The 14,139-nt window shown below is 35.2% G+C and overlaps 1 protein-coding gene across 1 annotated transcript; it reads left to right on the forward strand.

The window, feature by feature from the left end:
- The first annotated feature begins 3,826 nt into the window (after window positions 1-3,826).
- Window positions 3,827-11,167, forward strand: LOC109244311 (peroxisomal adenine nucleotide carrier 1-like). The gene is made up of 5 exons (XM_019411374.1): window positions 3,827-4,168; window positions 8,269-8,500; window positions 9,513-9,659; window positions 9,827-9,987; window positions 10,629-11,167. Exons 1-5 carry the CDS (start codon window positions 4,026-4,028, stop codon window positions 10,906-10,908), a joined length of 963 nt encoding a protein of 320 aa, XP_019266919.1. The 5' UTR covers window positions 3,827-4,025; the 3' UTR covers window positions 10,909-11,167.
- Window positions 11,168-14,139: the final 2,972 nt, after the last annotated feature.

A 14,139-nucleotide genomic window follows, 5' to 3' on the forward strand; every position in this document is an offset into this window, starting at 1 on the left:
AGTATTATAGGTTTAAATGACCTGGACTTCCTATAGCTGTAATAATTGGACTGTTTCTTTTCCGAAAATTATACAAGTATGATATTCAATAGTGTTAGCTTAGTGTAGTTGATTTTGGTTTTGGTATCCTGTTAGTTTGAATTTCAAATGAGATGTTAGTTTGAATTTTCATGAGAATGGTTACAGGTGTACTATGCCTATATCAATGTTAGTGATCTTAAGCCTTCACCATGCTTCAAATGCATTTTCCTATTTTTAAAATGATGCATGTCGCTGTTGTATGCCCGTTGGCTGCGTATTGAAAAACAAAGTATCAATGTTAGCCATTAGGATTGTTTACATGAACAGGATTAATATACGCCCACCATTATTGTCTGTCTAATTTAATATCAGCTTCTTAGTTTTAAAAGAGGTATAGCAAGTATGTTTACTGCCAGGACCTAATATTGGCCCAGTTGCATAATAAAGGTCCTGAAATAATTAGGCCAGGCTAACTGTTTAAGTCTGCTAAGCTCAGGCCCATCAAATCACAAGCCCAATGTATGGAAATCCTTGGTCTATAGGGACTTTCGAAATTGGGGTCCTCATGAGCCAAAACTGGGCCAACACGAGACAGCCTTTCATAAAGGCTGATGATCTTTTCCTCATGCCTGGGCTAGTTCTTGAAGCCCAATATGCTAAGGGCCCGAATTCTTTTAAAATTTATTGGTTTATTTTTATAGTGCAAGCTTGGGCCTTCCAAGATAAGTAGCGAATTTGAATTAAGGGGGTCTTTAATAATGGAGATTCTTTTGTTTGAATTTGGACTTGATCTTGAGGCCCGAACTTTCTCGAATACCTTAAATGATAATTAATTCATAATGTTAATTAATTAGGCCTTTAGAGACAATCTTTAATAGAGAACAATAGTCCCTTTTAGGATGGCCTTTAAAATTAATCGAGGTGCGCCACGCCAAACAAAATTCATAAATTGCGTGGCCCTCTTTAAATAATTACATTAAAATACCTAGAAATCGGGACGTGCCATTTAGCGAATTTTCAAGGCCTCCCGCAAAGTTAATAACACGTTAGTTACTTTAGGCGCGTTTTTTAATAATTTTACCTTCCTAAATTCGGGTGTGCATTTCATGTGACCCAAATCCAAATCCCAAAACGTTGAATAGAATGTGTTTCGGATCCGGGTGCATTTCATGTGACGTGATCCAAAAACACGTTTTAAACGACGTTCAACATTCCTTAAAATATTTAATTAAAAGCGGTAAATATTTTTTTTTAAAATTGCACTATAGGTTTAAACATGTATTAAAATCAGATATAGGCCAATTGTAATAGTTTAAGCGACCGTGCTAGAACCACGGAATCCGGGGATGCCTAACACCTTCCCTCGGGTTAACAGAATTCCTTATTCTGAATTTCTGGTTCGCAGACTTCAAAAGGAAAGTCGAAATTTTCTTCGATTTGGGATTCAAAATAAACCGGTGACTTGGGACACCAAATAAACTATCCCAAGTGGCGACTCTGAATTAAATAAATAATCCCATTTCGAATAATGTCACTTAAATTGGAAAAACTCCTTATACACTACCTTTCGGGGTGGTGTGTGAAAAAGGAGGTGTGACAATGAGTACGACCATGACTCAATCGACTCCTCGCCATTCCCTTTAGTTTAAACCACGCATGGTCAGATTTTGACCCATACACCAAGTACCCATTAACCCACCCAACAAAAAAATGAGTTTACTATCAATATATTAATGTTAAGAAATCTTTGTTTTCAACCTATAGACAGATCTAACACGATTACTATTTGTTCATGTTAATAGTAAGAAAGACGATTATTGGCTTTTAACTTTTGGCTAATGGTCCATGTTAAACAGTTAATATATTAATCAACATATTAATGTTATGCAGTTCCGATTACTTTGTTTTCAAATTATAGGTAAATCTCTCTGTTTGTGTTTGTATAATTGAAAATCACCTAATATTCAATTGCTATAGTTCCGTGATCTACAAAGACCACATGAATAGCATTAAATAGCCACTTTAAACTCTATCACCAACACGATTACATAAGCTTACAAGTTTGGCTCTTAATTGAAATTGTGCATTTACTTGCAATCCATTTCAAACTATAATATGAACACAAGTTTTAGCAAACGAAAGACACAGATAATGTGCTTTAAGAATTGTTTAATATAGGTAGTTCATAAAAAAAAAAATATATGTTGCACATACTAACAAAAGATGGTAAATAATTAATTTCTAATTTTTTTTAGAGTTTCTACTCTTCTTTCGCTGAAGAGGGCCAATCAATTCCATCGCCCGTTGCATCTCCATGAAGTCATGAACCAACAAAAGAAGAAAAAAAGTTAGTTAATGGAATTAAATTAAAAAAGGTTGATCAAGGACTCATTGTCTAAGTTATGATTGACTAATTTGATAAGTTTTATGTAAAACATCGTTTGATTTCACGAAGGAATATGTGAAAATATGAATAAGCTAGAAATTTTTAACGTAGACTCATTTACTTGTTAGGTAGGTTTGATAAGTACTAGGTCATGAGTTAAATGAATTTTATTAATAAAAAGCAAAATTTTAATATGATAAGGTATATCAAATATGTGGTTTTTTTTTTTTTAGTCAAAAAATATTATCGGGTGACTTTATAGTCCTAAATAAAACAAAAGAGACTTTGATAAGATATTCAAGTACTCGAATGACCATCAAAGGAATTTATAGCCTGTTTGGGCAAGCTTCTCCAATCCTAGAAGCACTTAATTTTTTTTTCAAAGTTGATGTGTTTGGCCAAGCTTTTAGAAGAAAAAAAAAGTATTTTTGAGGCGAAACATAAGTAGTTTTGGAGAAGCAGGAAAAAGTAGCTTCTCCCCAAAACACTTTTTTGAAAAGCATTTTTGAGAACTTAAAGCTTGTTTGGATGGTAGTTACACATCGTTTCATAATGTGTCGTATTGTATTGTACTGTATTATTTGACGAATATAATGTTTGGATATATTGTATCGTTTATTGTTGTTTCATTATATCACACACAAGCAATATGAAGCATAAACTTGTAATATTATAAAGTAAAATTATGATACAGGATAAATTTATTATATAAAAAGGTAGGGTGAATGATAAAATAAATTATTTAATAATAATGAAGGGTGAGACCAAGATGAGAGAAAAAGACAAGATAACGACGCAACCAACGATACAATATAATAAAATTTAACTAACAATCAAAACAAACATCGTATTTAATGTAACAATACGATACAATACAATATGTAACAACCATCTAAACAAGCCGTTAGAAGCAATTTTTAAAAGCTTGATCAATTACTAATTGCTGCTAAGCAGTGCTTTTCGAATTAATTAGCCGAATACAAACTGTTTCTCACCAAAACTATTCTTTTGAAGAAAAAAAACGCTTCTCAAAACAAGTTGATTTTTACAGTTTGGCCAAGCACATTTCCGACTCCCGATGACCAAAACTATTCTTTTGAAAAAAAAAAATGCTTCTCAAAACAAGCTGATTCTTACAGTTTGGCCAAACACATTTTCGACTCCCAAGGACCAAAACTATTCTTTTGAAAAAAAAATGCTTTCTCAAAACAAGCTGATTTTTATAGCTTGGCCAAACACATTTTCGACTCCGAATGACCAAAACTATTCTTTTGGGGAAAAAAACACTTCTCAAAACAAGCTGATTTTTTCAACTTGGCCAAACACATTTCCGACTCCCAATGACCAAACTTATTCTTTTGAAAAAAGAAAAACGCTTTCTCAAAACAACGAGATTTTTACAGCTTGGCTAAACACGTTTCCGACTCCCAATGTGCCTACTAAAAACCCAACTTAATTTTTCAGACACCAATCTTTGTCACGCCCACTTTTGTTGCAAAGTGCCAGCACCTCAATCCCACCACTATCTGCTTCCTTTCCCTAAAGATTTCTTAAAATATTGAGTTAAATTTACTTGTTCTTGATTCTTTGCTGTTGTTTAGATAAAGAGTATTCTATTATGGCTTTAAATATGGAGTCTTTGGCTGAGGCAACTTCTGGTGCGGTAGGATCTTTGCTAAGCACCACCATATTATATCCTTTGGATACTTGCAAGAGCAAATATCAAGCTGAACTTCGAGCTCATGGGCAGGCCAAATACAGGTCTGTGTTTTATTTTTTTTAGATATTTTCTTGCCTTTCTTTCTTTATCTCTGTTTTCAATTTTTGTTTTAAAGGGAAAATGGGGGAGCGGATTGCACGGAGAATCGAACCCTCGCCAACAATTTTTTTTTAATAGTGTAATTATCTGTTATATAATATGTCTTGACAGTATGACTTTTCATGGAATTTTCAGACAATTGATCATATTTTGGCTGTCAGCCTACCCAACCCTCCCCATTTAGGGGAACTTGGGATGTTGTTACATTTACTTTTGGTCCTGTATATTGAAGTGAAATGAGTCTGAATAGAGCAGAATGAATGTGGCGGTTTATATAGCTGACGCAGTTAGTTTGAGATTGAGGTGTAGTTCATTAAATTGGTTAGTTTATTGATAGGTTTTTATTCAAGTGTTTGGAAATCGGATACACCAACGGATGTGATGATGGAACATGTAATGGCTCTTTCCTGCTGGAGGTTCCTTTTTTTTTTTTTAGAAGTTCTGCAACATTAGGTTAGCCATTAAGTTATAAATTTCCTCTTCATCTCCATTTCGTTGTCTGATAGACTGAAAGTGTGGAACCCAGTGTTGTGAAGAGCGTGAAGCAAGGAAAAGCGACAAGCCCCTTTTCGCTTAAAGCGTGAAGCTAAGTGCTCGCTTTTTTTGAAGTAAAGCGAAATTTTTAAAAAGAAATATTAAGATAAACACTGAAGGAAAGAAGAACTGAAGGAAATTGGCAGTAAGTAAGAAAAAAATTGGGAAAAAATTGGGCAGCATTTCGCTGCAATATAAGATTGAAATAGTTGTAGGGGAGGAGGAGGAGGAAATCACATACCTGGGCTTGAACTTGTTGAACTTGAAAAGTGCAGAAAATGTGAACCCTAGTCGCCTGTTTTTCTCTGCTGCTCGATGATGTTTTGAAAAAAGAGAGGGCTTGAACTTGAAAAGTGCCGAAATTGGAACCTTAGTCGCCTATTTTTCTCTACTGCTCGGCAATGTTTTGAAAAAAGAGAACTTTTTTATTTTTAATGTTGGCAGCCACTTAATAGTTAATATACCGAAGCACTCGCTTCTGTCGCTACTCGCGCTTCTTGCTTTTTTGGCAGAAGCGCAAGCTTTATATTACCTGCTACGCTTCACACATAGAAGCGACCAACTGCCTGCGTCTCGCTTTAATCGTTGAAGCGGGGGCGTTTTTACGACACTGGTGGAACCTTTATCGATATTACATCATCAATTCTCCAAATCAGAAAGGAGGCTGGGCTGGAACTAGTGCTTCTTTGGAAGCTCAAGGATAAGTTGCCAGCGGGATTCCATGATGTCCTAGCCAACCGGTGGTTTGGGGGGAGGGGAAGATTGGTAGAAAGTCAACACATAAGAAAGGAGAAATTATCTCAAGGGTTGCCAAAGCCATTGAATGAAATTTATACTAATTACTAATTGCAGGGAGAATGCTTAGAGGAAATCATTGATAAAGATGGGTGAGCATGACTATGTGACTCTTTCAGAAATAGCAAAAACAAATATATAGGTGTCTGTGTATACATTTTTTTTTATGACGGTGGTGTTCAGTCCAGCTTGCACACGCCTCGACTATTTCACCACGTATGTTACCTCCCACCAGCACGGGTACCGGGTAACTGTGGCAACCAAAGCCTAGGCAGAAGGGAAGAAATCACCCTTTTTTTTGCCACTTCTGGGAATTTGTGTATACATTTTTGAAGTCAATTGTTAGAGGGGAATCGTCTCCATTTTAACCATAATTAATATAAAGATTTAATGGTCAATTTCTGAATTGATAAAGAATGAAATGTAATATCAACACTTTTTTAACACATAAATATGCCTTTGATGCACTTTTTAAGAGTCATCTATTGTTTTGAAAAATGATAACTTTTTGTATTTAAAAGAAATTGAAATCTGAAACCAAAGAAGACCAAGTTATCAAAGTATTTTTGGCATTGCTTATTGAGACTCTTTCAAAGTACCTAACTTGGAGAAGAGCTCAAAACATTCAATCAAGAATTCTGACTTGGTGGTCGGCTTGAGTTTCTTGCGAAAGATAGAGTGCAAAAAGCTCCTTAATGGTCTCCTTTAATGAATGCACATGCCACATGATTCAGTTTAAGGAGTTATTATCAACATTGGGGTGGGGGGGAGCTTTTGAGGCCTATATACGTTATTGAATTTTGTTGACACTGAATCCTTTTAGTGAAAATTCTGGGTCTGCCCCTGATTGTCAAATGGTGGTCAAAATCACAACCCAAGAGGTACCTCCCACATTAGATAACATGTGGTGTTTTATGTGAACACCTTCACACATCGAGACCTCCCTATACCGTTTGCGCTTTTGGCACATCTTGTGGTCAATTAGGATTTTAGCTACAAGAGAACATGATGGTAGTAGTCGTATATACCATCGGTACACAAGATGCAAGTTTTTTGTGTACAAGTGGAGTTGTCTGACCAAAGAAATGGTGCTTAAAGTACTCCTGATTGAGCGTTAACTGTGGCAAAAAGCTACGCATGGAAGATAAATATGTCTCCTCTAGCTATTGATCCTTTACAGTACAGATCTCACCATTCGTTCTTTATATTTCAATGCAAATTATGTTGGATACCGATTCTTAAGAACTGATTTGCACTATATTCTACAGGAAGATAAAAAGAAGTGTCAAAAAGTGTATTTTGTTTTAAATTGGAGGATTTCCTTGAGATACCTGACATGAAAGCAACTTTCATAAAAATAATAGTACCATTATTTTTCTAAAGTAATTGTTATTCTTCTCTACCGTTGTACCTTCAGATGCCTAGAATGCACATTTGTACCTCTTCATATCAAAGCGTTTGATCTAAATATGGTTGGATAGAAGTTAGTGTTGATGCATGATAAGTCCCCAATTTGTAGAACACCCACCTTTCTATGGATTTGGTGGAGCCTATATATGAAATGCCAATTATGGACCAGCTTGACTTCATAAAATTGGAGGCAGCATAGATTAGTCGAGACACCGACATATCTTTGAAAAAAGGCAGAGGCAGTGGCCGCTTGTGTGCGCTATGCACTAATTAGGTGGATCTACTTTAAGAGACTTTCATAACGCAATATGTATCTTGAGGGGCTGCTAATGCTCTCCAGGAATCTTCTCTGTCTCCCATAAACATAAAGTGTTCTATGCTAATGTGCATTTTTTCCTTAAATACTGCATGGTGTGAGCTTTGCATTATGCAATTTGGAGACTAAAGCAGGTCTTAGCTCGTAAATAGATAGGTTGATAACTCGACCCTTTTCCAAAAAGATATATAAAATAGATATAATGTTTATTTCGTCTATACTAAATTCTTCATCGAACCAATTTCTCCCTCTATGTATGTGCATGTACTCTATGTATGTGCATATACATGCACATATGTATCCATACAGACATATCTGGTAGCGTCCCTCCCACTATTTCCTGCTTAGCTCTGTCCCATATTGTGGTAATGATTGTAAGTGTTTTTTCAGTCCATGGTGTTACTTTTGCTCAAGAAATTTGTTCTCTCTTGTTCATTGTTTATTTAAATATCTCTAACGGATTTTTGTACCCAAGTATGACTAGTAATGTGATTGTACGAGCTTTTTTTGAAGGCCTCGTGGGAAGCATTGGTGTTCTGTTTCATGATTTCATCTGTGTTTCTGTCTGCAGTGGAAATTTTGGTTTTAACCTGAAATTGAATCAGTAAATTTGTTTAGTTTTCTCTTTATAGTTTTTATACTTTGATCTAACTGATTTATTCTTTTCGGTTTTAACTTGGTCCCTCTAGCCTGACTTAATATGGAATGAAGATGATAACTGAAGGCCCTGGAACTGGTTACTTAAGACTTGGAAAAGATTTTCATTTAAATGAATATTGGCAATTCTAATTGAAGATCAATGGACTTAGCCGTTTAGTTTACTTTCGTATGTGTCTTATATTGATTATTATTCGTTCGATAGGAATCTGAATCGAGAAATATTTACGTAGTTCGCTATTACCTCGCTTGTAGCCTATGATTCTGTCATTCTACAAAAATGTGAACATAGATGCTCTTGATGTGACAATCGATCTGCTTCATGTGCAGGAATACCCTTGATGTCTTGTTAGAGGCCATTTCTTCTCGGCAAGTTCTTTCACTCTACCAGGGTCTTGGGACAAAGAATGTGCAGTCTTTTGTTTCGTCTTTTATTTACTTCTATGGATATGACTTCTTCAAGAAACTATACTTGAAGAGAAGTGGATTTAAATCCATCGGAACAAGAGATAACTTAGTAATTGCTGTTGTAGCAGGAGCATTTACAGTCATAATAACCCAGGTGAATCATAATTGGCAGTTCTACTATGACTAGACTTGACTTTAATATTCTCAGTATTGAAGAGAAGGTTGCCTGCAATTTGCCAACATATGAAGTTTTGGTTATCTGAATTGCTCTGCTTTTGAAGCTAATGGCCTGCTTCCTCGCCTAGTTGAAACTGCAAAAGGAGCGGTTATTTCCCTCGTGTAGTGCACATTCTTTTATCTTTGCCTTTAAAGGGTGTGCCTCTGGAAACTGGTTAAATGCTTAAAGTAAGTTGCATGCTTCTGTTGATGGATAGAACTCAAACGGACCTCATGCATGTCGTTCTCTTTACATAGAGTATTATCTGTTGGTTTTCTCAAATCATTGAAACCTCATACATTTATAGCTTTTGTAGGAAAAAAACCTTGATTTCTTACTTATCAGAAAAAAAAGCAATGATTTCTTTGATAGCTGCATAATCAATCTTTCTGATAAGACAGCATACTTTCCGCTGACTTTCACTTGAGTGGTCTACACTTGTAAGCTGGATGGCCTATTGAACAGGAGGGAGGGAAGGAGGGAGGGAGGGAGGGAGGGAGTTGTTCTATTTGCATAGAGTATTATCTGTTGGTTTTCTTAAATCATTGAGACCTCATACATTTATAGCCTTTGTAGGAAAAAAACCTTGATTTCTTACTTATCAGGAAAAAAAAACAATGATTTCTTCGAGGGAGTCTTTTTGATATTATATTTTATTGGAATATATGAAAGGGAGTTCTAGGAAGCTCTTACTTCCCAGTTTAGATTCGTGCTTAATGCTTTTAAGGATTTAATAGAGCAAGAAAGTTGTACTGCTCTATTGAAATGAAACCATATCTGACAACCACTGTGTAGAGAAAGGTTCTATGGCGATGGATGCGGATGTGTCGTCTATTCTGGTTGCACCTTCTGGTCTTTTTGTTGCTCCAACTTTTTACTTTGGTTTCTGTTAAGGTTTCTTTTTTATTCTGTTCTTCCACTGATCAGAAGTTTTATTCTTTTATTGCAGCCTCTGGATACAGCATCTTCAAGAATGCAAACAAGTGATTTTGGGAAATCCAAGGGATTCTGGAAAACCCTCTCGGAGGGCACTTGGAGTGAAGCATTTGATGGTCTAGGAATATCTATCATTCTCACTTCAAATCCAGCAATTCAGGTATTTACATGTTTTACTTTCTGATGTGAGTCAACTTATGATAGAAATTGTATTCAGTGATATGAGTGAATGATAGAAATTATATTCAGTGATATGAGTGAATGATAGAAATTATATTCAGTGATATGAGTGAATAATTTCCAGTTGCAATATATGGTGTTGTGCAGTACACGGCCTTTGATCAATTTAAAGCAAGAATGCTGAAGGAGAAGATGAAAAGCAAAAGAGGGGTGGAATCGTCTCCAGAATCTCTTTCTGCTTTTTCTGCTTTCGTATTGGGGGCAGTCTCAAAATGTTTTGCCACCTGCATCACATACCCATTAATAAGGCAAGATTCCATTGAGCAATTCTTAAGCAAGCAATCACCTTTCCCATTTTAGACTTTCACCCTTTTGATACCTTATTAAGGAGGAGTTTCTTGCTTAGAATATCTCGTAATGTTTTGGATGTGATCCTGTGTTCATTGGCGGAGCTAGAAATTTCATCAAGGCGTGTCAAAATATAAAAAATCAGATACATCGAAAAGTCAAGGGGAGTCGATGTATAGTAAATATACATAAAATAAAAAAAATTATCTAGCAATATAGTGTAATTTTCCGGCGAAGGGGTGTCGCTTGACACCCCTTGGTTCAATGTGGCTCCACCACTGCCTGTGTTGATAAATTTTTCTGACCTAATGCACTGTTTAATCTTTTTCTGCAACCAATGCCAAGTGGAACAATCTATGCCCAGTTGTATCAAACATGTAGGACACTTGAATATCTGTTTTTTTCCTATTTGTAATTACCTAGTCAGACATATTTTTGCTCTAAAATTGGAATATGATTGCGTGGGTTATCAAGATTCAGTTGGGCATTAATTGGATTATCGGACTACATTTAACATCTTATTCCTGCTATAAATCTAGCATGTTGATGTCTTCCCTTTCTTCTAGCGTCAACATAAACTTACTCATATGCCCCAGTATAGGTGTAAAGTCATGATACAATCTGCTGAATCCGAAGAAGATGGGGAGGATGAAGCCGAGTTAAAAGCCCGAAAAACAATCTCTGGATCCCTTCGTGCCATATGGAAAAAGGAAGGGCTAATGGGATTCTTTAAAGGGTTACAGCCTCAGATCCTGAAGACCGTTCTAAGCTCAGCGTTGCTGTTAATGATAAAGGAGAAGATCTCAAAAACCACATGGGTTTTGCTTCTAGCAGTGAGGAGATATCTGTTCCTAACAAGGGCCAGAGTAAAGAGCTCATGAAATTCTCTTACAAGAGTTGCTGCATCATTCAAATGTAATAATGCATATTAGCTTGTAGGGCCTTGTTTGAGAGGTGGAGTGACCTTTGCACGGATAAAATGTTTCATCTAATAGTGTAATTTTCTTCTAGTTTTCCTGTTATAATGTTATTCTTTATATAATCTTTGTATTTTTTATTTCTGTATACAATATTTACAATTTTTTGGCTGTTTCTATGCTGTTATAAATAAAGTGAATGCATGTGGCTGTATTTAATCCATCGATACATTTTATTCAATGTACCGCTTGGATAGCGGTACCTATTAATTCTTAGGATGTATCTAGTAAACTATAAATAGGGTACTTTTTGCCCATGGAAGAACACACTTGAATACTTGATGAAAGCTCCTCCTCTTCGCTATTGTCTATTTTTTGGTTTTATATTACTCTATTTGTATCAATTTTACAATGCGTTATCAGCACGAGTCTCTTACCAACTGAGTATCTGCTTCAGCTGGATTTTATCTTCCTCTTAAAAGTGTTAGTTAATCTTTTCTCCGGTTCAGGTACACTTTCATTTGCTTATACCGTTTTATGGACCTTCTTATTCTATCTAACAATTAAATTTTTTTATATTACTACATGCATAACTTACAGTGAAATTATAGTATTAACTTTTCCATAAAACTGAAAGATTGCGTGTAATAGTGCTCCTGAATATGTGTCACACAAATATGATAGATAATTACATAGAATATGGTGTCATCTCGTGTTCTGCTTCTTGTTTACAATTGCATTAAGGGTAACTTTTGATTTAGAGTTATTTGAACTTTCAAATTAGTAATTTTGATGCTTACATCTTCTAAAAGGATAAAGATTATTACATCTTACTTTGATAAATTACTAGGGTATTACTTACATATACTTCATCTTCACGTTATAAGCATGCTAACGTAAAGATGCAGTACCTCTTTAACAGGGACTTAAATGTTTATTGAATCTAATTGATGTATTTTTCTGTTACGATCCAAAATTCAACTACTAGTGATGACACCTAACCCAACTCGCTAGGTCAGCCCAATAACAATCAATACAGTTCTAATAAAATAAAAGTAAACAACAAATGATATAACTGAGTTCCATACAATATCCTAAGGAAGAAATTACATCATATATTACTTGGGCCATACATCCCGTCCGAAAATAGCCCATATTTGAATCCCTAACCCGGTTTAGCCCAGGTTGTATATGTTTTGAAATTTTGTTTTCACCTGGTAGCCCACAAATATTATTAACGGTGTTTTAGTTTTCTTTTTAAATTTTTTTCTCTTTGTTCTTCTCACTGTTTTTTCACAGAAGTGTGAAGGCAACCGTCCTCCATTGTTGCGTCTCAAGTGATTTTTCGAGCTTTCACTCTTATTTTCAGGTAATTTTCGTTTCATTTTATGCTTTTACCACTGTTTTGGTTTTAAATTTTGTTTTATTTTTAATTTTTTGGCTTTTCTGATTTTGAAGATTCTTTTTACAATGTTGTTGTGTTTTACATTCGATTTTGTGTTCCTTCTATCTTCGTTATGGGCCTAAACTTGGTGTTTCAGTTTGCATGCTTTATTATTTCGACTTTTAGGGTAGAATCTATTTTTTGAGTTTTGTTACAATTTGGACAATTGGCCTCTGCTTTGTGTTCATGGCCTTTGTTTTTGGTGATTTTTGTGTTTTCCTTCACTTGTCTTCACTTTTGTTAAAGCTTTGTTTGTTTTATTGTAGAAAATGCGTTCGAAAATGTCTGCTTCTAAAAGTCATATGAAGGTTGTTGGAAAAGGTGTTAAGCTCGATTTAGCGAAAACATTGAGGGACTTGCCCTTAACCCTTGATTCTAAAGCGAATGGGCATGCACTACTAGAAATCCGGAAAAAAGCGACCAAAACTTAGCGACCAAAGTTGGTCTGTGAGAAAAAGAGACCAAAGTTGGTCGCTAAACTAGCGAAAATAATAAAATAAATAAAAGAAACACAATAGCGACCAAGATTGGTCGCCAATTGGCCGCTATAATAGTCAAAATGTTGACTGCACTGGTCAGACTTTCTTGGTCAAACATTTACTAAGATTAGCGACCAATGTTGGCCGCTCACATGGGACCCACTATTATTATTTTAAAAAAATTATAAAATATAAATATATATAATATAAAATTTGCGACCAACGTTGGTCGCTAACTAAAGGGTAGGCAGGTAGCGACCAACTCTGGTCGCTCCAATGGGACCCAGTTGTACAATTTTAATAATTATATTATTAATTTAAATATTATATGAAATATAATTAAATCTGATTTAAATATAGCGACCAACTTTGGTCGCTAAATTAAATTCTTGAAAAAATAGCGACCAGAATTGGTCACCATTCAGGTCAACAATGGTCAAAATTAAAAATCACTTTTGTATTTACTATCTAAATAATATAAATATAAGCCGTTAATACTTTTGTAATACAAGGGATGAATAGTACTACGAATCGTGCGTCTGTGTCTATATGTGTGTGTGTGTGTGTGTGTGTGTGTGTGTATATATATATATATATATATATATATATATATAAAAGCTATATTCGATGCAGTATTACCTAATACACTTATACTCAGTGCATATATATATATATATATTCTTACGCTATACTATGCACTGAGTATAAGTGTATTAGGTAATACTGCATCGAATATAGCTTTTATATATATATATATATATATATATATATATATAATATATATATACTTACGCTATACTATACATTGAGTATAAGTGTATTAGGTAATACTGCATCGAATAGAGCTTTTATATATATATATATATATATATATATATATATAATACTTACGCTATATATATTAAATTGAATTAAATTAATTAAAGATATAGCAACCAATGTTGGTCGCCATTATGGTCAAACGGTCAGAAATTGGCGACCAACTTTGGTCGCTATTTTGGTCAAAATAGTCAATACACATTGGATACAAAAATTTACGACCAACGTTGGTCGCTTTTTTAAAAAACAGAGTGTAAAAAACGGGTTTCCCCTCCCATTCTCTTATTTTCTTCAAAACATTTCCCCAATCCCTCTCTTCTCTCTCTCACTCTCAAACACCCCCTCCCCTTCCGTCTCCCTCCAGCAGCGGCGCCACCGCTTCCACTGACGCCCGCCGGTGGCAGCTGCTCCACCGCTGGTGTCCTCCACTGTCCAGGTAGGTTTCTCTCTCCT

This window comes from Nicotiana attenuata, unplaced genomic scaffold (assembly GCF_001879085.1).
Source record: "Nicotiana attenuata strain UT unplaced genomic scaffold, NIATTr2, whole genome shotgun sequence".
In the NCBI taxonomy this organism is placed as follows: domain Eukaryota; kingdom Viridiplantae; phylum Streptophyta; class Magnoliopsida; order Solanales; family Solanaceae; genus Nicotiana; species Nicotiana attenuata.

Bases quoted from the DNA above. Each gene is read 5' to 3' on its own strand.
- LOC109244311 (XM_019411374.1), top strand. From the start codon at position 4,026: ATGGCTTTAAATATGGAGTCTTTGGCTGAGGCAACTTCTGGTGCGGTA. The intron at 4,169-8,268 runs GTCTGTGTTTTA...CTTCATGTGCAG, and splicing joins CATGGGCAGGCCAAATACAG to GAATACCCTTGATGTCTTGT. The intron at 8,501-9,512 runs GTGAATCATAAT...CTTTTATTGCAG, and splicing joins TTACAGTCATAATAACCCAG to CCTCTGGATACAGCATCTTC.